The following is a 24,329-nucleotide window of genomic DNA, read 5'->3' as shown; positions in this document are numbered from 1 at the left end:
AAAACAATATTTTTTTTAAAAAAAAAATGGCAGTGAGAAACTTGGTAAGAGTTGTCACACAAATAGCAAAAAAAAAAATTTAAATTTAGAAAATTATTTTTAAAAAATGAGGACAAATTAAAAAGCTAGGGAAAAACGATATTTGTTGTTATTATTATGAGATTTAGAATTATGGTACAGAATTATTGTAATTTTTAACCACTCTTTTTCAATTAATTCTTTCTTTTTCCCAGCAATATCTTTAATTTTAATTTTTAAATCCCTTATAAGAGCAGGGGAGCAACTGAGTTCTCGTCCAGAAGAATATCATAAGCACAGATATTATTGTCCAACAACAAAATAAAGACTTCCCTTACATGTCAGACATTTTAGAAATAACAAAATACCAACAACACTAATAATAATAAATTAAACGTAATAAAATGACCAATTAAAGAAAAAAAAGGTTTCTCTGTTTTCCAATGAGGGTTCCCATATTGTCATATTCATGTTTTATTATTTATACCTTCTTACATTTATTTATTTTAATTTTCCCTTTGGCTAATTTTCTCATGTTAATAATTTCTTGCAAATGTTCTGGGGTCATTTCTTCTTTGGTTGCTCACTGCAGTCATCCTGTGCTTTTTAAAGAAATCCAGCCAATGTGCTCTCAGGGTTCAAAGGGTTAAAAGAGCCATTTTGGACAAAAATAAAATCTACATGGAGCTGCAAAGACTGGAGAAGCTCAACTCACTGGAAAAACATCTCAATAACAATTGAATGTCATCTTGAGTCTGAGACGTCAGCAGACAAACACGTCTCCACAGTTCGATCAAAGAGTCAGACACATGCAGATAAAGTCAGATTATTGGTTGGAGGTGAAAAATAATAAATGATCACTTAATGGATCCTGAGGAGTGAAAGCAAACTGACCTGAACATTCAGTTATATGGAGAAAAAATAACATCTGCGTTTATATAATTAATATACTTTTGAATAATGTCCAGTTTATTATGATTTGAGATGAACACACCTGGAGGATGAAGGGTGGAGCAGGTGGAGAGTTACTGCAGCTTATATGATGAGACTGAAGAACTGATGCATAATGTACGCTGGAGTTTGTTGATTAGAGGTTATTATCAACCTATTGTTCTAATTTCAGTTGTATTTTCAAACTCAGTCTCACAAACTGAACTTAAAGCACCTGGTGGTTTAATGGGTCAGCTGTATGGAGGCTCGTGTCAGTGATTAAAATAATGACTCACTATCTTAAAAAAAACAAACGTCTAGTATCTCTGAAAGTAAAGACTTCATATCACAACTTAATGACACGGTATCTACAAATGAGAAACTTCTCAAAATATGCCTCAAAATAATCAAGAACTTTCCCAAAATAATGATTTAATGTGTCAAAATAATAATCTGGTTTCTCAAAATAAAAACTCAACTTGAAATAGGGACATAAAATCTCGTGATTCCAAAGTATTTTAAAAGATAACGATTCAGTACAAATCACTCAATATTTTAAAGTAATGAAGAACTCAAAATATTGATTATCTCCAAATAACGACAGCATCTCAAATTACTGACTTGGTATTTCAAGATAACGAGAAACTCAAAATGACTCAGTGTCGCAACAGAAAGAGAAACTTTCTCAAAATGATGACAGAGTATCTCAAAATGATGACAGAGTATCTCAAAATGATGACAGAGTATCTCAAAATGAGAAACTCAAAGTAACGACTCATCTCGAAATGATTTAATGTCTCAAAATAACCTGAAACTTTCTGAAAATAATGACTTGATATAATGACAGAGTACCTTAAAATAAATAAATAGAATAACAACTCCAACTCGGAATAATCAGAAACTTTATCTAAAACAAAAGAAGAAACCTTTTCAAACGCTGACTTGATGTTTCTCAGTAATTTGAGAAACTCCGACAGCCGTGACCAGAGGCACTGTGTGTGTTCAGGTTGTCCATCTGTCCGTCCCACCCTTGTAAACGCTGTATCTCAACACCTTAAGGGAATTTCTTTAAATTTGGCACAAACGTCCACTTGGACTGAAGAATAAATTGATTAGAATTTGTGGGTCGAAGGTCAAAGGTCAGTGTGACCTCACATAACTCAAGAATTCATTCACTAATTCTGACCAAACTTGACACAAATGTCTAACAGGGTGAAATAATGAAGGTCAAAGGTCAAAGGTCAGCTTGACTGTGACATCATCATGTTTTAACGTCATATCTCAGGAACAGAAGGGGAGACATTTGGTCAGACACTGAATTGGTGACTGAATTTTAATGTTCATAGGTCTCAAAGGTCACTGTAACCTTGTCTGTCTCATTCATGTGAAAGCAATATCTCAAGAGCACTGAGAGAGAATTTCTTCAAATTTGTCACAAATGTTCACTTAGTATCAACAATGAACTGATTAGATTTAGGTGGTCAAAGGTCAGTGTGACCTCAGAAAACATGTATTTGTCCATAACTCAAGAGTTCATATGCTAATTATGACAAAACTTGACACAAATAATGAAGGTCAAAAGGTCAAAAGGTCAAAGGTCAGCTTGACTGTGACATCATCATGTTTTAACGTCATATCTCAGGAACAGAAGGGGAGACATTTGGTCAGATACGGAATTGGTGACTCTAATCTTGAAACTGTGCTGATTGTATAGATCTTCTGTGTGTGAAGCATCCATGTTTTCACTGACATGGATGGAGACTGTCAGAGACACTGGACTGGTGGGCGGAGTCATACAACCACAGGTGGGCTGGTGGGCGGAGTCATACAACCACAGGGTGGACTGGTGGGCGGAGTCATACAACCACAGGGTGGTGATTCTAGTTGTTTATGAATTAATATTCCATCACAGTGAACAGCACAGTCATAAGAGTCTACCAGACGTCCAGAATCAAGACGTTACTGTCACCTAATCACGGACAGAGCAGGAATTTGTTTCAGCAGATCCTCTTGATTATTAATCATCACTCCGTTTACACAGCTTTTATTCTCTGATAGTTTTCTGTGTGTGTATAAAGTGTGTATTTCCAGAGTCAGACAGCAGTCAGGTGACTCAGTGTGTTCACGTCATCGTCCACAGCTCAGCGTTGATTTTATTCTTCTCAGCGTTTGTCCTGTTAAAAAGACACTTTATAAACCTCTTCCTCTCTGACTCAGTGTCCTCCTCTTCCTCCTGCTGGGCACAGCTGTATTTTAGAGACAGACACACTGATGAGTCCACTTTGTAGCTCACAGCCTCCGCACTGGTTTAACGGAGACAGAAAGCACATGGTGTTAATGCCATCAGAGAGCAGCTGGTCCTCTGGATGACTCACCGTCTGTACAGGGACGTTTCCAGGGGTTTTTCCTCCTTCGTTCTCAAAAAAAAAATCTCTGTCCAAATGAAAACTAAAAATCAGCATGCCAAACCAACAGGTGGTGATATTACTGTAACCCTAAAGACATGTTAAAGACGTGTTAAAGAAAAGAAGCCAAACTAAGTTGGTGCAGAGCTGCAGTTCTCTGTGAGTTAGTTCCAGATATGTGGAGCATAAAAACTAAATGCTGTTTCGTCCTGACTCTGTGGACGCAGAGCAGACGTGTCCCTGAAGACGAGAGAGGTCTGGATGGTTCGTACTGTAGCTGCAGGTCAGAAACTGTTCAGTGCTTTATAAACCAGCAGTTGATTCTCTGACAGACAGGAAGTCAGTGTAAAGACCTCAGAACTCTCTTGGTGTTGGTGAGGACTCGAGCGGCAGTTTTCTGAATCAGCTGTCTGATGGATTTTTTAGGGAGACCTGTAAAGACACTGTGACAGTCGTCGAGTCGACTGAAGATAAATGCAGAGAGAAGTATTTCCAGCTCCTGCTGAGACATCAGTGCTTTTGTCCTTGAGATCTTCTGAAGACTCAGTCTGTGTTTTTAAAATTGAGCACTGACTTCTGTTTGAGTGATTTGTTTGATCACTGAGTCTGTCTTCATGTCTTCTTGCCAAAACTATGAACTTGAACTATGACACCAACTCCCAGCAGGTGTCAGCTCGGCTGGGAGTCACGGTGAGGCTGTAATGCGCCGTCTTTATTTTTGCACTTCAGACTTGAGTTCAGTTTGAACTTATGTCTCATAAAATCAGATATACTTTGTATTTTAATTTGTCAGGTGTCTTACTGACACAGTTTCACTGTCTCGTCAATATTCATACTGACAGGAGGACAATCTGTGTCCATGTATGGGTCCAACAACTCCTCTGGATGATGGACTAACAGATGGAGGGATCAGTATCTGCATCTATCCATCAGTGTGTCACAGATGAAAAGAGATAAATATATACAGACTGATTCAGATGTTTGGATTTCTATCAGAGACAGATCCATAGACAGGATCCGCCTGCAGTTCACAGGCAGAGCTGGACTGAATTCATTGTGTTACACAGACAGGTGTTATAACCAACCCTTTACACTGAGCTGAGATCAGTTTCCTGTTGATGAGCACATGAGGCCTGTTCTCCTCCTGCAGCACATGAGTTCACCTCTCGTCAGCCTGCAGGCGGATTCAGCACCCACACTGACTGATTCATAAAACCTTCATCCTCCTCCTCTTCCGCAGCAGCGTCCGCTCCGCCGCTTCAGCACCTCGGACAGCGCCCTCTCCGATAGGCTGCGGCGCGGCGGCGGCCAATGGCGTCAGCGGCAGCGGCGGCGACAGCGATGCGCCGCAGCGGCGGCGGCAGCATCCCGGCAGCAGCCAATCAGAAGCCTCCGTTCCTCTCCCACATCCAACCCGAATAACTGCAGATGCCCGCATCAAAGCAGCGGGTCTCCCCCTCTCCTCTGCGCACAGCCCGGGCGCAGAGCTGCTGGCTATTTTTGGATCTCATAGTGGCCATTTTTTCCCTCTTTCTCTCTCTTCCGCCTTTGAGTCGATTAATCATCGATATGTGCTGATTTATTGATGTGTGGAGGAGAATCATCGGAGCTGCGAGCACCGTAGCGGGCCGGTAACAGCCGTGAGCGGAGAGATTTGCGCTTCTCAATGGAAGACATCTTCCTGTCCGCTGCGAGAGACGGACTGAAGCGCATCTGTGTCCCCGCCGAGCACACACGGACTTTTTATAAATGAAAATCTGATAATAAAGACTCAGGAGGAGCAACGTGTCGGCCTCAAGCACCGGGGCTCGTCGTTAATCAGGGACGGAGACGTTTGACGCCCTGGAGCCCGGAGACAGGAGACCGAGCTGCTGTCCACATTTTGACCGCAGTTGCTGAGCAGCGGGGGGGTCAAGGTGTGATCCATGGATCCCACAGGAAGACACAAATAATCAGCAGGTAGGAGACATGAAGGACTGACTGCTGCATGCTTCAGTTTATTGCAGCTCTGCAAACAGTCAAATGAGAAGCCTCCAGAAAATACCCCAAATCATTTACGCACAGCTGTGTGTGTGTGTGTGTGTGTGTGTGTGTGTGTGTGTGTGTTATTATTGATCTGATTTGTGTGTCTCCTTCATCATGTGAACATTACAGACATCATGTGTGTGTGTCCGGGCTGCAGGCCCGTCAGCTGTCTCCGGAGCCCCCGTGTGTTGCAGGAGCTGTTTTCAAGGCTTCCATTTTGAAGCTAAGATGGATGCTTGCGCACATTTCTTCCTCATGCCTCTGTGGCCTCATCTTATATAATACTGATGAGGAGCTGCAGGCCCGCGCTGGGCTGACGTGCAGCCACGATGCATATGCTTTATGTCAGCAGCAGTCTTTAATCACACACACCGAAGGGCTGCAGATTAAAAACCGAGTGGAAATTAAATCTGCTGCTGCAACAGACCGAGGCAGGTTCATTTTGTCTGACAGGGAAACAAACAGCCTGTGTGTTTGTTACACTGCTGCTGTCTGTGTGTTTCTGCTGTGAAGGAATGCAAACACATTATGGAGCTGTGAAAATTATAATAAAGCTTTCTGACAGGTTGAGAAATAAAACAAAACAATAATATGTAGATAATTAAATTGTTGAAATGTAAAATGCACTCAGGTCCCTTAAGATATTTTCTTTCCTTCTGACTCCCTGAAAAACAATCGGAGACACTGGTTTATAAACTGAACTCAAGACCTCACTTACTGGCTTTTTTAAAACACATTTACAGCCCAGTCGCCAGAACAAAATGTTGGTGTTGTACGTTTCTGCAAACCATGAATACGTAACACTTGTCTAAACAAGTATATGAGATATGAGCTGCCTTTGTCATCAGGAGGTGGAGGATGGTGTGACACCACGAAGAGATGCCTGCCAAGCTGCAGACCAACAAAAACAAAAACAAAACTGGTTGTGATTTAGTCTCCGCTGTTTTTCCATTGGCTCCAAGAGAGTGTTTTGTAGCAACCTGCCAGTGTCTTTTCAGTGTCTTTTTTAGCTCCAAACATCTGTGTTTTGTAGTGAGTGATCGCTGTTATCCCATCAGGTTGTTAGGCTCCAAACATGGCTGATTTGTAGCAACCTATCGGTGTTTTCCAGCGTTTTTTTAGGTTGTTTGGTAGCAACCAGTCAGTGTTTTTCCAGCAGCTTTTGAAACTTCAAATGTGGGTGTTTCATAGCAACCCATCTGTGTTTTACAGCAGCTTTTTCAGTCCCATTATGGGTGTTCTGTAGCGACCTGTCAGTGTTTTCTATCAGCTTGTTAGGCTCCAAATGTGGGTGTTTTGTAGCAACCTGTCATTGTCTTTTTTTAGCAGCTTGTTAAGCTTCAAATGTGGGTAGCAACCCATCAGTGTTTTTCCAGCAGCTTTATACACTCTAAACCTGGGTGATTTGAAGCGACTTGTCGGTGTCTTTTTGGCGTCTTTTTTAAGCTCCAAACGTTGGTGTTTTGTCGCAAGTGATCACTGTAATTCCATCAGCTTGTCTAAATGGGGGTGTTTCATAGCAACCCATCAGTGTTTTCCAGCAGCTTTTAAGGCTCCAAATGTGGATGATTTGTAGCAAGTGATCTCTGTTTTTTTATCAGCTTATTCATTTCCAAATGTGGGTGTTGTTTTGCCACTCGTCTGTCTTTTCCAGCAGCTTTTTAGGCTCCAGACATGGGGGATTTGTAGCAACCTGTCTGTGTTTTCCAGCAGCTTTTTAAGCTCCAAATGTGGGTGTTTCATAGCGACTGGTCAGTGTGTTTCCAGCAGATTCTTAGCCACAAAAAGCATTTGTTTTTATCATCAAACATTGTTGCTTTTCGTTAAATGCATACAGTCTTTTTCAAAATAAACTTACAACTCAGGTAGAACACTTTGTTTTCAGGTTTACTTCCTTAGATTTAGGCAACAAAAGTATGTGGTTAGGTTTAGAAAAAACATCATGGATTTGTTTATTACTAATGAAATGTAACGTCACATGACATGCGTCAGTAGCACAGCCTGCTTCTCATGCTGCCACACTACGTCATTATTAAAACAACTGGATTGAGTTTTGTTACAAATGGGACACAAACAGCAGGCTCCAGGGTGAAAAGTCTGGACTTGTTTGACTCGCTCATCTTCCTTCCTGCCCGCCTAATGTGGACTTTCTGGCTATTTATAATTTGGTAGTTCCCCAGATCGTCAACAAACGCTGCCACCATGTCGTCTCATACCGCCACTAGTGTGCCTCTGTACGTTGGTGTCTAACGCTGACAGGTCACTGACCAAGTGTCGTCATTTGAGGCGTTGGGAGTGAGATCAGGTTGGTTTTGAACCAGTAACCAAAACTGTTGTTCCCACTGAGTCATTAAGACACTAAGAGTTCACCTTTGGCCTTTGGTCATTGATTATGAGGTGTTTGTTGCTGATGGTTTCATTTTGTGTTGTTTACCACATGTGATGTAACTTATGGAGAGTATTGACACGTCTTCCTCTTCTCCACAGGTTCGACCTCCTCCAGAAGTGAGACACTTTGGTCCTCTTGGAGCTCTTTGTCTCGACCAATCAAAGAGCTTTCCCTCTACTGCTTCCCTCTCCACCTGTCCTCTGTCTCACTGCTGACCCTCGAGCAGACATCATGGGCACGGTGTTGTCTCTGTCTCCCAGCTACCGCAAGGCCGTGCTGTTTGAGGACGGTCCGGCAACGGTAGGTCACTACACAGCCGTCCAGAACAGCAAGAACGCCAAGGACGCTGCCGCAGCAGCCGGGAAGTCCCTCAAACGGCCCTCTATCATCAGCGTGCTGCCATGGAAACGCATCGTGGCTGTATCGGCGAAGAGGAAGGGCTCCAAGAAGTTGCAGGCAGACGGCGGGGACGGCGGTAAAGGAAGCTCCCCGGATGGCCACGCCACAGCCAACTCAGCCTCCAACAGCCTGAAGCTGAAGAAGTCTCAGTCCTGTGCAAACCTTTCGTCTTACTCCTCCAGCCAGGACCCCTCGGCCACCACCACCACTACCTCCTCCCACCTGCCCGTCTCCAAGACCTTGGCTAACGTAGCTACTGTCGCTGCCAAAAAGAATTCCCTCACAGGCTCTGGGATCCAGCCGTCCGCTGCTACCGGCACGCCAAAACGTGTCATCGTCCAGGTAATCCCGCAGCCCAGGCGCCAGAAAAAAATGCTGGCGTAGTACGTTTCTGCAAACCACAGATACGTTACATTTGTACGTTTAATATGTATCACATCAGTGTTTTAAAGCGTCGTAGTGTAGGAGGCATCAGAAGGCGGAGGGGATGGTAGATGACGTGACACCAAGCTGCAGATCTCTGTTGTAGACCAGCAAACAACAAAACTGGTTGTGTTTTAGTGAGTCGCTGTGTTTCCAGCTGCTTTTTACGCACCATTTTTTTTCACCAGGTTTTTTTCGTGACCAGTCGCTGTTGTCCACTGGGCATGTGCAACAAAAAATTGCTGCGTTTTCTGTTTGGATAGTGCGTGAGTTCGTACCAAGAAATCGCTGTTTTTTCTGCCAGAATACTGCAGTGAGGAGCAGTAGTTTGTGCCGAAAGAGTACGACAACAAGGGGAGTTTTTTTACAGAGCCGTAGCTGTGTTTTCTGCCGGAAGAGTGCCACCCAGAGTGGCTGTTTTTACCCAGACATCACCGGGTTTCCTGCCAAGATAGTGTGACAAATACCATTTGTTTGTTCCAAAACATAACTGTATTTCCTGCCAGGATAGTGCCACCCGAAGGGGTTGTTTTTACTGAGGCATCACTGCTGTTTTTCCGCCGATGATAGTACTACGAAAAGCGGTATTTTACTTTTATTTTACTGAGATATTACTGCATTTCCAGGTGGGACTGTGCCCCAAAACTGTGTATTTTCAGCTAAAACATCACCTTTTCCTGACCAAAACCAAGTGGTTTTTATGCCTAAACCTAATGACAGCTTCACCACAGCGTTGTTGAAATGCAAAGTTTCAAGGTGTCCGCTACATAACAACCTACAAATGTAATGTATCTTTGATTTGCAAGAAACTTACAATGCCAACATTTATTTTTGTTATTTAAAATTTGTAGCTAAATGAGGATTTTGAAAACATTCTGATTCATCACTTCTTCATTTCACTAATCTTCTGTCTCACCTCCCTTTATTCTCCCTCCTTCTCTCCACCAGGCCTCCACCAGTGAACTGATGCGCAGCCTGGGTGAGTTCCTGTGCCGTCGGTGCTACAGACTGAAGCGTCTCTCCCCGACAGACCCGGTGCTGTGGCTGCGCAGCGTCGACCGCTCCCTCCTCCTACAGGGCTGGCAGGATCAGGGCTTCATCACTCCGGCCAACGTGGTCTTCCTCTACATGCTGTGCCGCGACGTGGTCTCGTCCGAGGTGGCGTCGGAGCGCGAGCTGCAGGCCTCGCTGCTCACCTGCCTCTACCTGTCCTACTCCTACATGGGCAACGAGATCTCCTACCCGCTGAAGCCCTTCCTGGTCGAGGCGGAGAAGGAAGCCTTCTGGGACCGCTGCCTGGAGATCATCAACCGCATGAGCGGCAAGATGCTCCAGATCAACACCGACCCGCACTTCTTTACCCAGGTGTTCGCCGACCTGAAGAACGAGAGCAAGAAAGAGGAGGAGAAGACCAAACTCCTCATAGGCCTCGACCGATAAGAGGGAGCTGGGAGGGGGGAAGGAAGGATGGATAGAAAGATTGACGGGGTTAATAGGTTGAGGACAGGCGGACTAATGTAACGCAGCGTAGCGATACCGTGGAGCAGTAACGTTGTCTGGCGTCTCTACCAGTTCATTATTAACCATATTCCCTGTTTCTGGGTTCAAAACACTCTGAGACAGAGGCAGTAACTGATCTGTGTCTCGCCTGAAGGCAACATGCGTCCTACAGGACCATTTTACCACAACGCAGCAGATAAAATCAGAGCTGTCAGCGACGTTATTTGACATGATTGGATCTGATTGGATCTGTTGATATCCAGCGCCCGGGTCAGGATGTGACAGCAACAAGCTTTAAAGCAGAGATACGATCACGTTTATCAAGAACAATGTAACTGACAACACAGACAGATGTTTTATCAAATGCACGGCCAGCAGGGTCGGTGATGTCACATTTACACGCTGTGAGAAATAGATCATTTTTATCTTCTGCCTCAGGCTCAGATTCACATCAGTCCGACCTGGACCTTGTTTCAGTGAGATCAGAAATGCAATCTGATATTTTTCTGTCGTTCAGAGACGCCAGACAACAGATTTACTCATCACAGGAGAATATTATAGATATAAAGACACAGTATGTTGATGATCGTGTGTGAAAGCATCCAGACATTTCCGCTATAGAGAGATGTCACGGTGATGAGAATCACCTTGCATGAGGTCACTCCATACGTCCTTGCACATGACCACCTGCTTATTGCCAACTCCACTTTACCTTATTCCTTATCGTCCTGCCCGAGCTTATTGCACTCACCGACACTGGCTGCCATGTCACTGTTGAAACTTTAACCCCCCCCAAAGCAGACGAGCTCGAATCAACCACAACAAGTCTGACTGTGAAACACAAGTCGCTATTTGGTGTTGTTGTACTGTAGTGGATTAATTCATCCACGTTATGTAAAGTACTGTAGTTTCATTTGGGATTATCCAGTCAAGTCTGATATGAATTAGGAGATTAGTTATTTATTTTTAAGAGAATCAAATGCTTTTCCATTGGACTCAGATTACAGCCCAAGCAGCAGAAGAAATGTTGGCACTGTACGTTTCTGCAAACCACTGATTCATTATATTTGTACGTCCTTATGTCGGGGATACACTGAAACTATGTTTCAGAAACTCTGTGATTAGCGTGCGTTAAGGCACAAAAACCACTTGGTCATAGTTAAAGATCATGTTTTGCCTTAAAATACCCTGTTTTGGTGGCGCAATCACAGCAGGAGACGCAGCAACATCTCAGTAAAAAAGAACTGCTTTTTGTGGCACTACTCCTGAGAGAAAAACAGCGACAGGTTGCTACAAAACACCCGTGCTTGATGGTTTGAAAGTCACATATGAGGAAAAAACAACCACTTTTCGTGCCACTTTCCTGGCAGGAAATGCAGCAAAATCTCGTTTAAAAAAAGCTGCTTTTTGTGGCACTATTCCTGGGAGAAAAACAGTGACAGGTCGCTACAAAACAGCCATGCTTAATGGCTATAAAGATCCTGAAAACGCAGAGATGGCTCAGTAAAAAACAACCACTTTTTTAAGGCACTTTCCTGGCAGGAAGCACAGCAAGATCTCGGTAAAAAAGAGCTGCTTTTTGTGGCACTACTCCTGAGAGAAAAACGGCGACAGGTTGCTACAAAACACCCATGCTTGATGGTTAAAAAGATGCTGAAAATGCAGAGATGTCTCTGTAAAAAACAGCTGTTTCTCGTGGAACTATCCCAATGCAGCAACATCTCAGTAAAAAAAGAGCCACTTTTTGTGACACTATTCTTCTGAGAAAAACAGTGGCAAGTTGCTACAAAACAGCCATGCTTGTTGGCTAAAAAAATGCTAAAATGCAGCAGCCTAAGTAAAAAACAACCTCTTTTTTAAGGCACTTTCCTGGCAGGAAATGCAGCAACATGTCGGTAAAAGAGACGCTTTTCGTGGCACTATACCTGGGGGAAAACAGCAACAGGTTGCTGCAAAACAGCCATGGTTTATGGTTAAAAAGCTCCTAAAACGCAGCAACATCTCAGTAAATAAAGAGACACTTTTTGTGGCACTATTCCTAGAAGAAAAACAGAGACAGGTCGCTACAAAACAGCCACGCGTGATGGCTATAAAGATGCTAAAAACACAGCAACATCTCGGTAACAGTGGCCTCCACCGTCCCCTCCACCTCCTGATGACAACATAAGCTCATTTACTGCGTCACTTTAAAAATGTTGATATGATATGTATAAAACATATACATGTAACATACTCCTGGTTTGCAGAAACGTACAACATTTTCTTCTACTGGGCGGCAGATTGATAATTCAACAAGCTCTTCTGTAAAATGTTTACATTCACAAAAATATGGGAAAATGCAATAGTGACTCCTCCGGGCTGATTTTACAGGGGGAATGATTTCATTCCTTCTCATTCCCCTGCACTTTCTCCTGCAGTCTATATTGGTGCTGAGTGACCACAGGAAGAAAGGAAGGAAGGAAGGAAGGAAGGAAGGAAGACAGATTTGTGTTTTGAAATCCTGCGTTCATCCCGTACGCTCCACGCTGTGTGAATGATGGGTGGAGCTCGGGTCGTGGCGGACAGAGAGGAGATCATGTGATCTGTCTCAACCAATGGCCACACATGTCAGAATGAGAGAAACGTGACTGTATTCCAGGTGTGTGGCCCCATGTGACTTCTCCTCTAAAACAAGGCCTCCACCTCCTCCTCTCTCCTCTTCCCTCCGCTCGGTACTCCCCACAGACAAACAGCAGATTCTGTTTCTCTCTGTCCACCTGCTCCGGTCCCGTCCTGTCTGGTGCAGTCCAGCTGTTCCATATTTAGAGACTCTCTGGTCTGCTGACCTGATGGCTTAGTTACTCACCGAGTCGTTTGACATGCATGTGTGCTTCTATAGGTTTCCTAGCATGCTGCTTTGTGTTGGGCACGCCGCACCTAATGTTACAGAGCGGTCGCCACGCTGAACTGCTGACGGCTGGACTCAGTGATGTGACATCAGGCGACTCGGCACGAGGACTCTCTAATGAAGGAAACGTGTGAAAGGCGACATGTTTTTTGCCTTCGCTGAGCGCACATCGATAAAGGACAGTCCAGGCAAAGATCCTCCATCAGGAGTTCTGCTGTTGTTGGTTCTTAGGGACCTAAAAAATCCTCCAAAGTTAAATGTTTCCACCTTTTGGAAACCAGTAATAGGGCAACCACAATTTCAAGCCCCCAAACCAGGACAGGATGGGGAAAAATAACCTATTTCAATGCTTTGCACACCCGTCGAGACAATTTTTCTGCACTTGGGCAGCAGAAAAATTAAGTTTTGTTTCAGAAAATCCAACAAAAAAGCTCACGCCTGCCCATTCTGCCCCATCTGTAGCCACTAGTGATGTTTGATCGTCTCATTATCATCTTTAATTTTGCTGTTTCCACCATGTGCGACTGAAGATGTTCTTTTCAGTGTATTTGGCATTTTGGTTGCCACGTAAATTACGAAGAAAGGATCAAGCCTCCGGTATTTTGTTGGTTCTGTTTTCACTTCTTCCTCCGTGTGTTCAGCTGCACTGCTGCTACATTTCAACCACAAATCTATTTTCTTGGTATTCATCTAATATCGTCGGTCGCGGTCACAGTAAATAAACGTGAACATGATTGCGTGTTTAACAGCAGTTGACAGTTTGTGGCGGTTAACAATTGCATTGGACATACAGTAGGAATACTGAATATAAAACGTGTATAAAACCTACATTGAGATTTTTTTTATTGAACTAATAGTATAATTATTTTAGGAAATATGCATGACTGATATTTTTTTAAATAAAATTATCTGCAGAATTTTCCGAAAGAAGAACATACAGAGTCCTCCCTGTCAGTCATCAGAGACTCTGCAGAGTACTACAAAGTACCTCTAGGGGCACCTCTGTTAGAAGAACACTGATTGAAGGGGCACTACAGCAGTTCAGGAAAGTTTGGGGCTTCATGAGAGATGTATTTTAAAAAGAGTGGTCAAAACTGAAGCAGCAGACACCAGAATATTCTGACTTTTAATCCTTAGTGTGAGAAAAGCTCCAGAAAATGGTGGATCCTACATTTCCCATGATGCATTCCTTCAAACTCCACCCCTCCTCTTTGTCACACAGGCTCTCAGTAAACAGATTTAAAGCCGAGATGACAAACACTGGAGCGCTCCCTCCAAACCCACTGAAGACATCATACAGCTCAACCTAAAAACCAACCGAGTGCCTCTAGAGATCCTTCGCCTTGATGATGTCACATCACCGAGTCCAACCGCAGCCAATAAACTGTCTTCAATTTTACAAAAGCTCTGCCCTCTCAAACAGGGCGCAGATCTTGTGCCATATCATCCTAAAGACTCATTATTTCATACACAACATGAGCCGACTGCTCAACAAGAAAAGACTTTTCACAGTGTTGCTGCGTCACATGTCCGACACCAGGAACTTTGTTCGGACGGCAAAATGGAAACTTGTGATTTTAACACACACAAAAAGTTTTAATGTTTGTTAGCTGAACGTGGAGTCACCCAAAGCTGGAGCGCTCAGCGTCCTGTCAGTGAGTTCATCATCTATGAAAAGTGATATTTCAAAGAACATGCTGTGTGTCTCCAGACTGGGTGCATCCACGGTGCAGGTGGTGTTTGTGTGCTCACATGAACCGATGGGGCTGCAGAAGGAACCACGCTGTAAAAATTATGTAGCCTTGATGCAGAGTCCGACCTCACGAGACAAATATGCACATGAAGAATGAATCCATGGCAACAAGCTTGTTTACATGTCCTTCCTCCGAGCTGTTTCTGACGGGTTCGACAGTCACAAGTAGCATTCTCATGATGACTGTTGGATGAGCTTGTTTTGCTTTTTAATTTGTTGTTCTCAAAGATCCAAACTGCAGGAAGTGGGTTTGATGGGAAGTTTATTACAGCCTGGACTGAAAGTGATGAACGTAAGTTTGTTTTTCTACGATACGATGATGGAGCTATCAGCCAGGTTTAGTCGAGGGATGATGAATGTTGTAATCAAGAAGTGTTACCTGGATTCTTTGAGGTTTAACTGACCGCTCTCTAAGCCCCGCCTCCACCTTTAGTTACTGTTGACGCACAGAACATATGCAGTTTACAACGGCTGCGTTTACATGTACATCATATTCCAGTTTTTGCCCTCATTCCAAAACTAAATGTGCTCCTACTAAGCTGTTTACACGGCTAATGAAAATGAATATATTTCACTAATATTCCCGGCCATGCAAACTTCAGTTAACCTTAAATGCTCGGCTGTGTTTGACAGAGGTCGATGCCCTCACACAGGTATGTCCAAAGTCTGGCCAGGGGGCCAATCATAGCCCACAGATTGATTTTAAATGATCCAGGGCTTGTTTTTCAAAGTGTAATGTGTGGCCCACTACACAATGTTGGTGAAACAAGTATGATCATTTTGCATTTTTTACGTTCAGGACTGACGAACAGTTGCCTAACAGCAGACATTTCCTGCTAGGTAGCAGACATTACAACCGCAAAGAAGCGTAAAGTTGATGGCAAGTGCCGCCGCTTTCAGGAGCGGTGGAAGGTTGACTATTTTTTCAGTGAAACAGTTGTGTTTGTTTCATTTCAGGTATTTTCACGTTATGTAATCTGGCCCCCATTTGAAAAAAATTTGGACACCGTTGCTCAAACATGTCGTTTATCCCATCAGAATATATAAAAGTGGAATTACTGGAGCTGCTTTTGTTGTTTTGCTTCTTTGTATCAAAACAGGATTTTTCCAAAGTTTTTTGGCGGTGACAGACTGGTTGGATCGTGTGAACGCACCCTTACTTTCATTCTTTCAACCACCTTCTTGAAAAAGTGTTTAAAGGAACTTGAGCATATCCAAAAATCTGTTGCTATCCAGTCTTTTATCATGTTTAAAGTAGAAATATGGGCTTTTCTTTTGTGTATGCACCACGATCAGTGACTTTACCTACGACCCCAAAAATGCCCGCTTCCTCCTGTGTGACCCTGAACAGCTCTACAGGTAATTTAAAAAGCAGGAACTACAATATTAGTGTCTTTTTTTTTCATATAAGGAGAACTCTTTTTATTTCTCACTAGATTTAATTTGAATTTGTTTCATTTATAGATTTATGTTTTAAAGTAATAACAGAAAATGTTAAGCAGCGCACAATTTGTTGTAAAGTTCGTCATGTTTGACCTAAATTAAGATCATCTGACATCATCATCGTCACGTTTTATAATTGCATCTTTCACGTTCTCACGTTCACCACTTGCTGTTATTCACTGACTGTGGTTTCCTCTGCTCGATACAATCCCAAACCTCCGGGAACCCAAGGCTGGGCGCAGTGACTACATTTACTGCGCCCAGCCTTGGGTTTTGTTTGGATTTTGTTTTTCTAGAACTGACTGAACCAGGAAATTTTGATGTATGAGATACCCAAAGGTTTCATTTCAGTCAGAACTCAACTTTGATCAAAACTGTAGTTACTGCGGTTCGTCTTTGTTGGACGTTATTTTAACTATGATGATGAAAAATGTAATGTGTTCACACCAAACACGATGCAAATTTTCCTGTCATGTTACTCACAAACAATATTTTGTGTTGACTGACGTCATACCTGTGTGAAATCGCTGAAACGACAAATGAACTTCTGCTGGCACATCCTTGCTGTCATACATCACTGGAGGATCTCCATGCTGATTTGCTATCGTGGTGCGAATTGGTCGCTGAAGTTGAGATTTTTCAACTCTCGTGAATAAGTGTGACACGTTACTTGCTACTTGCTTCATTCTCGTTGCTTAATTAGCTTAATTCACGTCATTTGCGTTGCATCCATTGCGCTGCCCAGTTGGAATTTGTGTCTCATTGTGTCTTTACATGGACACCACATTTAATTCACTCATGCAAATTGTTTTGTGGCTGAAGTGTTTTACGTTGCATTATCTCCAGTGACACTGACTGGGTTTACTGGAGTTTACACCGAATCCAGTGAAGATCAGGACACAGCTGCTGATGTTAAATCTAAGTTGAGTTTGTACTGTAGCTAGTTAGCTCGTCAGCTAACCTTCCTCCCACACTTCTGCACTTTTGGTTTTGTTTTGTTAAAGGTTGAAAACACGCCACCGTCCAAACTCTTGAAAGGGGATTTAGAGAACGGTCAGTTAAAGTCTGACACCTTATCTTAAGTACAAACACCCCCCCGCTCACACTCACAGTATTGTATGGTGATTATTCAATGTGATGTCAGATGACAGACAGGAAGTGAGATCATGTTTTTCTCTGTGAAACAAACGTGAGATTTTTCACTCCTCTTGCTTCCAGCTGCTCCGCTCCTTCCAGCTCTGCAGGGACAATAATTAAAAAGGGACAAGGAAGCGAGGACAGGAGGCGAGGAAAGGAAGCTTGTCCTCTGAATGAACCTTTTTCTTGAATCCGAGAGAGAAGTATGGGTCGACCGCACCCCCTCCTGTACACGCTCTCATCATCGATCAACTCATGTGCCATATTTTATCTTGCAACACGTACAAGACAAAAAGGATCGTGTAACATATGACGCTTACGATGACGAAGTTTTTCCTTCCTTTTCATTTGTGGATCATGTCGTGTAAACAGGAATCTTTGTTGAACAAATGTCGAGGCTACTCGTGTTACTGACGCTGCAGTCTGTTACTATGTGGATGTATGAATATGTATGTGAGAATTAAGAATAATTTGATCAACTGTTACAGGTACTTTATATAAAAACCTTTACAAGCATGGTGTGTTGGTTTTTATTTTCAGTTCATGTGATGTTACAGTTCTCAGTGTGACCACAGTGAGGCAGCACTGAGCTGTTGGAGTGAGGTGAAGCTGCTGAGCAGTTTCGGGGATGAAGTTGTGTTTGGGGAGTTTGGAGAGCTCCTTAACAGGCGGTGCGCTTATTGCTCGCTGACTCTGGAGCTCCTGAGTGGGTGGAGTGTTGACAGATATTAGTATGCACCAGGAGAGCCATCAAGGGTGGATGTGATTGTAGTTGGAGTGCTGAAATCTTATTACTGAGTGCTGCATGGAGACGGAGGCCTCTGAGAGTTTCAGGAAAATTCCAGCTCACATCAATCTGCCTGTGTACGGACTCTGAAAAGATCTGGAGAAAATACAGTACAGTCAGCCAAAACATTAAACATTCAAACCATTGACAGGTGAAGTGAGTAACATCGGTCATTTCATTACAATGCAATGTTCTGCTGGGAAACCTTTGCTTCTTGCATTCATGTGGATGCCCCTTTACGCACTCCACCCACCTAGACATTGTCATAGACCAAGTGCCCTGCTCATTACAACAGTACCCCTGATGGCAGTAGCCCCTCAGCGAGGCAGTGCACCATGCCCAACTGCAGAAACTGCTCAGGAATGGTCCAAGAAACGTGACAAGGAGCTCAACGCATCAATCTAGCTTTCAAATTCCCCAGATCCCAATCTGATCAAGCATCTGTGGGACAAACCGATGCCTCGAAGGTCCTTTGTCCAGGCCTCGACAGGTCAAAACCAAGTCTGATCTATGATGGGGCCTCTGACCTGTCGAGGCAAGGAGACAGGACCTCTGTGGGTGTCCTGTGTTGTCTGGCACCAAGGCATGGTTGAAGGATTCTTTGAGTCCTGTGGGTTGGGAGGTAAGATACCAGCATGCCCAATGGACGTTCGATCGGATTGGGATCTGGGGAAATTGGAGGCCAGGTTGACGCCTTGACCTCTTAGTCACGTCCCTCAGGCCATTCTTGAGCAGTTTTGGTGGAGTGGCATGGTGCATTGTGCTGCCTGGGGGGCGCACTGCCATCAGGGAGTGCAGTTGCCAATGAAGGGTCTTCTTGGTCTGTAACGGTGTTTGGGGGCGGTGTGTGTCAAGGGGCAACCACATGAATGCAAGGGCCCAAGGTTCCTTAGAAGAGCATTGCACTGTAACAAAACGATCGATGTTATTCACTTCACCTGTCAGTGGTTTTAATGTTTCAGCTGCTGGATCACTCCACAGAGTCACATCATCACAGAGCAAGTTTATAACCCATTAACCCATTCTTTCAATTCCTGGGGCCTTTGATGTCTTCAGTGTCTTAGAACAGACAATTATTAGACCCACAGTGATAAGAGAAAACACACACTTGGATACGTCTGGTATTTGTTTACGGACCCCAGTAAACACAACTTTGGACTTAAAGGGATTTCTGAACCAAACCAACAACTTAACATGTCTAATCCTCTGATCCAGAGCGGTCTGAGCTGCAAAGTCTGTTTGAGTTTACTCAACTTTAGAGTTGTGTCAGATGTGTTTGATATAAGTGTTCAACACACAGTGGGGGACTGTAACTAAGTATATTTACTCAAATACTGTCAAAGTCAAGGTACTTGTACTTGAACTAACTTTATTTATAAAGCACCTTTCATACAAACATGCAGCCCAAAGAGCTTCACATGGCAAAACTGGAATGACACTGACATGATTTAAAGGAGAACACGAACAACTGAACATAACACGTTCTGTAAGACTAAAAAAGATCAAATGTCCTTAAGAATAAAAAGAAAGTAAATAAATAAATAATGTAAATGAATAGAATACAAATGAACAGGAGGGATAAAACAAGGTAAAGACCAAAGATTGAAACTTAAAAATCAAGACTGTAATCTTACTCCATATTAAAGGGACCAGTTGCACAAAACACCTTAAGTTTTCTCCTTAAGTATGACACTTAAGGCTTAATTTCTTAATTTAGTCAAATCTAAAGTGCAAAATCAGAAGTGGATCCATTGGCTTGTTTTTATCATTTATCACCATAAACTCTCTCATGTTGCAGTTAAGACAGAGTCAAAGGGACCCTAAGTTGTTTTTTTTCACCTTGCTGTGGTTGCTAAGGTCTTTTGTGCAGCAATCGAGGGATTCCTTAAGTATAAGACCAGGACAAGGAGAAAACCATAAATACTTAAGTGAACATTTTAAGGAAACCTTAAGGAGAAGATTTAAGGGTGTTTTGTGCATCCAATTTTATTTTGAGGAAACTTTAACTAGGACCTTAAGGAAAATGCAAATTTAAGGTGTTTTGTGTGACCGGGCTCCAGATTAACATGTGATTACATGACTGACTAATTTACATGATTAACACTTTACTTGAATTGTTTTTGAGTGTTATTATAAATGCTGATAATTACACTCTAATTCTTAATATCTTAAAATCTTTACTTAAGCCAAAGAGTGGCCTTTAACTTTGCATTTTAGAGTGTATTTACCAAAAAAGTAGGATAAAGGCTGATAAATGTTCGGCCTATTTATTTGTTTAAGAAGTATTTCACTGCTGAAGAGATGGTTTTCTCATAAAACTAAATTGTCTGTGCAGAGGTTTAAAACCTACAACTACCAGCATGCACTGCATCACACCACACCAATAGAGTGTGCCAGTAAACCCGGAACTCCGTTAGCGCTTTTAGCACTTCCGGTTCTCTCGTCTAAAAGTCAATACGTTTTTTGAATGGGATTTTGGTAAAATGCCTCAAATAAGGTCTGTGGTTAACAAAAGCTTAAGCGAGTTTCAGGTTTTGTTCTACGACATAAAACACGTCAGTAAATACCCTACTTGTGAATTTTGAAGCTTTTACGTGTCGTAAAAAAGGCGGTTGCTAACAAGTTGCTCAATACGACTACAAACCCTGTCGGGGACATTAAACGTCATCACCCCCGAACAGGCGAGAGTGCTGGCAGTCCGCCATTACAGCTTCTTATTTAGCTTAAACAGTCCGATTTCCCCATTATACAATGTTTTTAAAATAAAGCGGCCGAAATCAGTTGAAAGCTTAGTGGCGGTGACGTCAAGAGTCATGCGACCGTGGAGTAGTCATGTAGTCCGTTAAAGCCTAACGTTAGCTTTTTACTTCTGGCGATCGCATTTAAGCTTCAAATGCGGTATGAAAGGTGTTCATATGTGAAGATTATCTCACTGAACAAAACCTGTAAGTATCATAAACTTGTGTTAGCCACAGAGCTTATTTTCTGACATAATCCAAAACGCAATGCAAAAATCCTATTCACTTTCTCTTCCGGGAACCAGCGCGATGCTAAACTTCCGGGTTTTGACGTCAGCCCTGGCACACTCTATGCTCCCACTGGTGGGTGACGTCATGCAGGTTGGGTGTTCAGCCCCAAAAACATAGCAAAATGTTTATTTAAACACAAACATGGAAACATTGTTGTGTTACACAGATGCTCTGTCTGTTGATACAGTGAGGTTTAGTTAAGTTCAATTAAAAGGGGCATTATTGGCGGGAAAACACATGTTCACATTGGTAAAGCAAGTGAGAAATAAAAACAAAAACTCTATGTACAGCAGGCAAACAGCTACCAGCATGTGGTCTATACACACCACTGCTGACTGGGAAACACTGTGACACACCCACCAAACCAGAGAAAACACACCTCAAAGTCCGTTACACACGTTCACCCTGGAAACCGTAGCAAAACAGCGGACACCATTTTGACATTGAACGCACCCCTCCTCGTTTTTCCACAGGAAACAAAATGGCGGCCGGCTGGAAACAACAATCAGGAATCACAGTTGAATAGTGAGATAAAACATGTTTCTGAAACACTTGAGGACAGAGAAAGGCAACGCAATAACTCAATATATGTTCGTATTTAATCAGCACCGCATCATTTTACAGTGTGATGCAGTTTAGTCTCAGTTTGAGAGACAGACAGAGAGCAGGGCGGGTTTCCCTCTCGGTCCTTTCTGTACTCTTTGTTTCCGTGTTGGCGGGAAATACGGAAATGCGGAAGTACAATCCGTAGTTGGAGAAACAGCTGGAGAGGAAACAGCTGGAGAGGAAACACCTGGAGAGGAAACACCTGGAGAGGAAACAGCAGGAGAGGAAACAGCTGGAGAGGAAACACCTCTGCAGGTTTGAGGTGAGAGATGAGCAGGTAGATCTGTGTGCAGGTAACATGGAGGGAAGTTAAACACCTCTGTGTCTCTCTGTGGTTGTTTTGTGTCTGTGTGGGCATTTGGCTCTTTATTAGTCCTTGTTCTGTCTTATTTTGTGTCTCTTTGAGATTATTTTGTGTCTGTCTTTAGTTGTCTTGTGTCGTTTTGTCGTCATTCTGTGCCTCCTTATGTTTGCAGACACTTTGGGCCCCTGAGCCTGTCCCCTGTAGGCCCAGTGTCATGATGCAGAGCTGGTTGAAAATCAAATTGTCCCTTTAAGTACACGAATGAATGAATGACTTTATTTCGAACTAAAGTTTAAAACAATTTTGTGATAACAAAAAATGAAAACAGAAATGTTCGAAAAGGAGCAGGTAGAAGTAAAACTTATATGTTCCTACCCCTCTGTCACTTTTCTTCTATTAACTTTAATTATTTGCACAGTTCCTTACATGTATAGTTACATACGTGAAAAATAAAGAGATGATCCGCACACCAACTGAAGCTCCCATAGAGACATTTATTCAGATCATCTCTTTATTTTTCACGTATATACTTTTTTGATCCAGCACCATGAATTTTTCACTGTCTGATGTGCGTGTTTTTTGATCTTTACCTGTATAGTTACATACAACAATAAACCCATTTTACAACCCAGTTTTCTAATTACATTCCTAAATTATTGACAATACACCCGGTGATACTAAATAAATACAAATTTCCCTAAAACAGCTTTTCCTCTTCCAAGTACCTGTCAAGGGTTTGTACAGTTTTTTTTTAAATGGTTGGTCATCTGCCAACCCGTTCCACAAATCCACTCACACACTGAAATACACAGACTTTTTGTAGTTGCACGCTGTTGTTTAAAGTTAAGTTTTCCTCTCAAGTCATAACCCCCCCTGTCACAAGACATTTCAAGGCACTTTACTTGAGATGGTTCAAGTCCTTTTTAAATACTGTGAATTTACATTTCTACTTCCAAACATTTTGTAACCCTTATTTATGCCAAAGAATATAGCATTGCATTTTTAGTGTATTGACTAAATAAGTGCGATAGAGGTAAATGAGGGAGGACGTTAAATATTTTAAACTCTCTACAGGTGAGTCAGGTAGAAATAATAGATTAGAATAAATCTAATGTTAATCTGACAGAATGTTTTCGCACCTTTAAATTTCAATAACATCTTATTTTTAATAGAGTATACATTACAGCATAAGTGATTCCTGTTATTTACTCCTATAAAAACCTTCTTATTTGTTGTCCTCTGCCATTTTGATTAGACAGTTTGACAAGTGCATCATTTCAGTTTTGTTGCACTGACATGTAACTTTTCTTTTAGTTATAGCGCTCTGTTTTTAATCACTACTATATGCTTTAACTCTATTACACGTACGTTCTGTTTGTTTTTATTCTATTCATTTAAAGCACGCTGAATATCTCTGTGTGTGAATTGTGCACGATGAACAAATGTTCTAGTAATTACGACTAGCTCAAAAAGAATTAATATAGAAGCTACTGAAAACACTGAAGTGTAGCGCTGTGACAATATTCTGATTCCACTGTGCTGAAGGTCAGCTGAGCATCTGATTGTTCTTATTGTGTTCAGCTGCCTGTTGATATTTTCCTCTGCATGGTGTTTGTTACTGATCCACTGTTTAACTTATGTTACATTTGTAAAAAACAATCTTATAGAGACATAGAGACACTATATGAGAGAACATCATGAAGATCAGAGAATAATGAACAGCAGAGAGACAGACAGACAATGCCAGAGATAATAACACACAAGCTGTCACACAGATAAATAAACAATATGCAATAAATGCAATAAATTAACAGTATAATCAAATCTTAAACTTGGAGCACAAATGTAGGGTTTTCATAGCTTTCCTATTGTTTGAGGTAAGTAAAGTCCTGATGTTGGATTCTGCTTCTCTTTGAAGGTGCAGAGATTGTTTGATTTTTAACACCTTACATTTATGGATATGAAACTTGCCGATGCGATGAGATGACACAGAACAAACTAATTGTCTAGTTCTGTTTTATAACTTGTAAACCCAAACAGTACATCCTGAAAGCAAGGTACAAAAGCATCATAGATACAGTCCAATATAAGGTGACATAACTTGCCACAGACTGAGAACGAATGGGCGACAGTCTCTGGATGCATGTTATTAAAAAGTGCACATGGTGTCTTTGTCCTTCTTGAACTTAACTTAACTTCTTCAGCTTAAAGGGATAATGCACCCAAAAATGAAAATTCAGCCATTATCTACTCACCCATATGCCGAGGGAGGCTCAGGTGAAGTTTTAGAGTCC

The 24,329-nt window shown here is 42.3% G+C and overlaps 2 protein-coding genes across 2 annotated transcripts in view; one reads left to right on the top strand and one right to left on the bottom strand.

Moving 5' to 3' along the window:
• The window catches only part of LOC126405581 (dual specificity protein phosphatase 3-like), a 608,181-nt gene that overhangs the window by 327,168 nt on the left and 256,684 nt on the right, over nucleotides 1-24,329 (bottom strand). The window lies entirely within an intron of this gene.
• Nucleotides 4,817-10,876, top strand: LOC126405570 (cyclin-dependent kinase 5 activator 1-like). Its single transcript, XM_050069376.1, has 3 exons — nucleotides 4,817-5,312; nucleotides 7,866-8,508; nucleotides 9,538-10,876. Exons 2-3 carry the CDS (start codon nucleotides 7,999-8,001, stop codon nucleotides 10,027-10,029), a joined length of 1,002 nt encoding a protein of 333 aa, XP_049925333.1. The 5' UTR covers nucleotides 4,817-5,312; nucleotides 7,866-7,998; the 3' UTR covers nucleotides 10,030-10,876.

The sequence above is a fragment of the Epinephelus moara genome, chromosome 18 (genome assembly GCF_006386435.1).
Source record: "Epinephelus moara isolate mb chromosome 18, YSFRI_EMoa_1.0, whole genome shotgun sequence".
Classification (NCBI taxonomy): domain Eukaryota; kingdom Metazoa; phylum Chordata; class Actinopteri; order Perciformes; family Serranidae; genus Epinephelus; species Epinephelus moara.
Note: the sequence above shows the minus strand (reverse complement) of the source record. Positions and strands in the feature narration are given on the sequence as shown.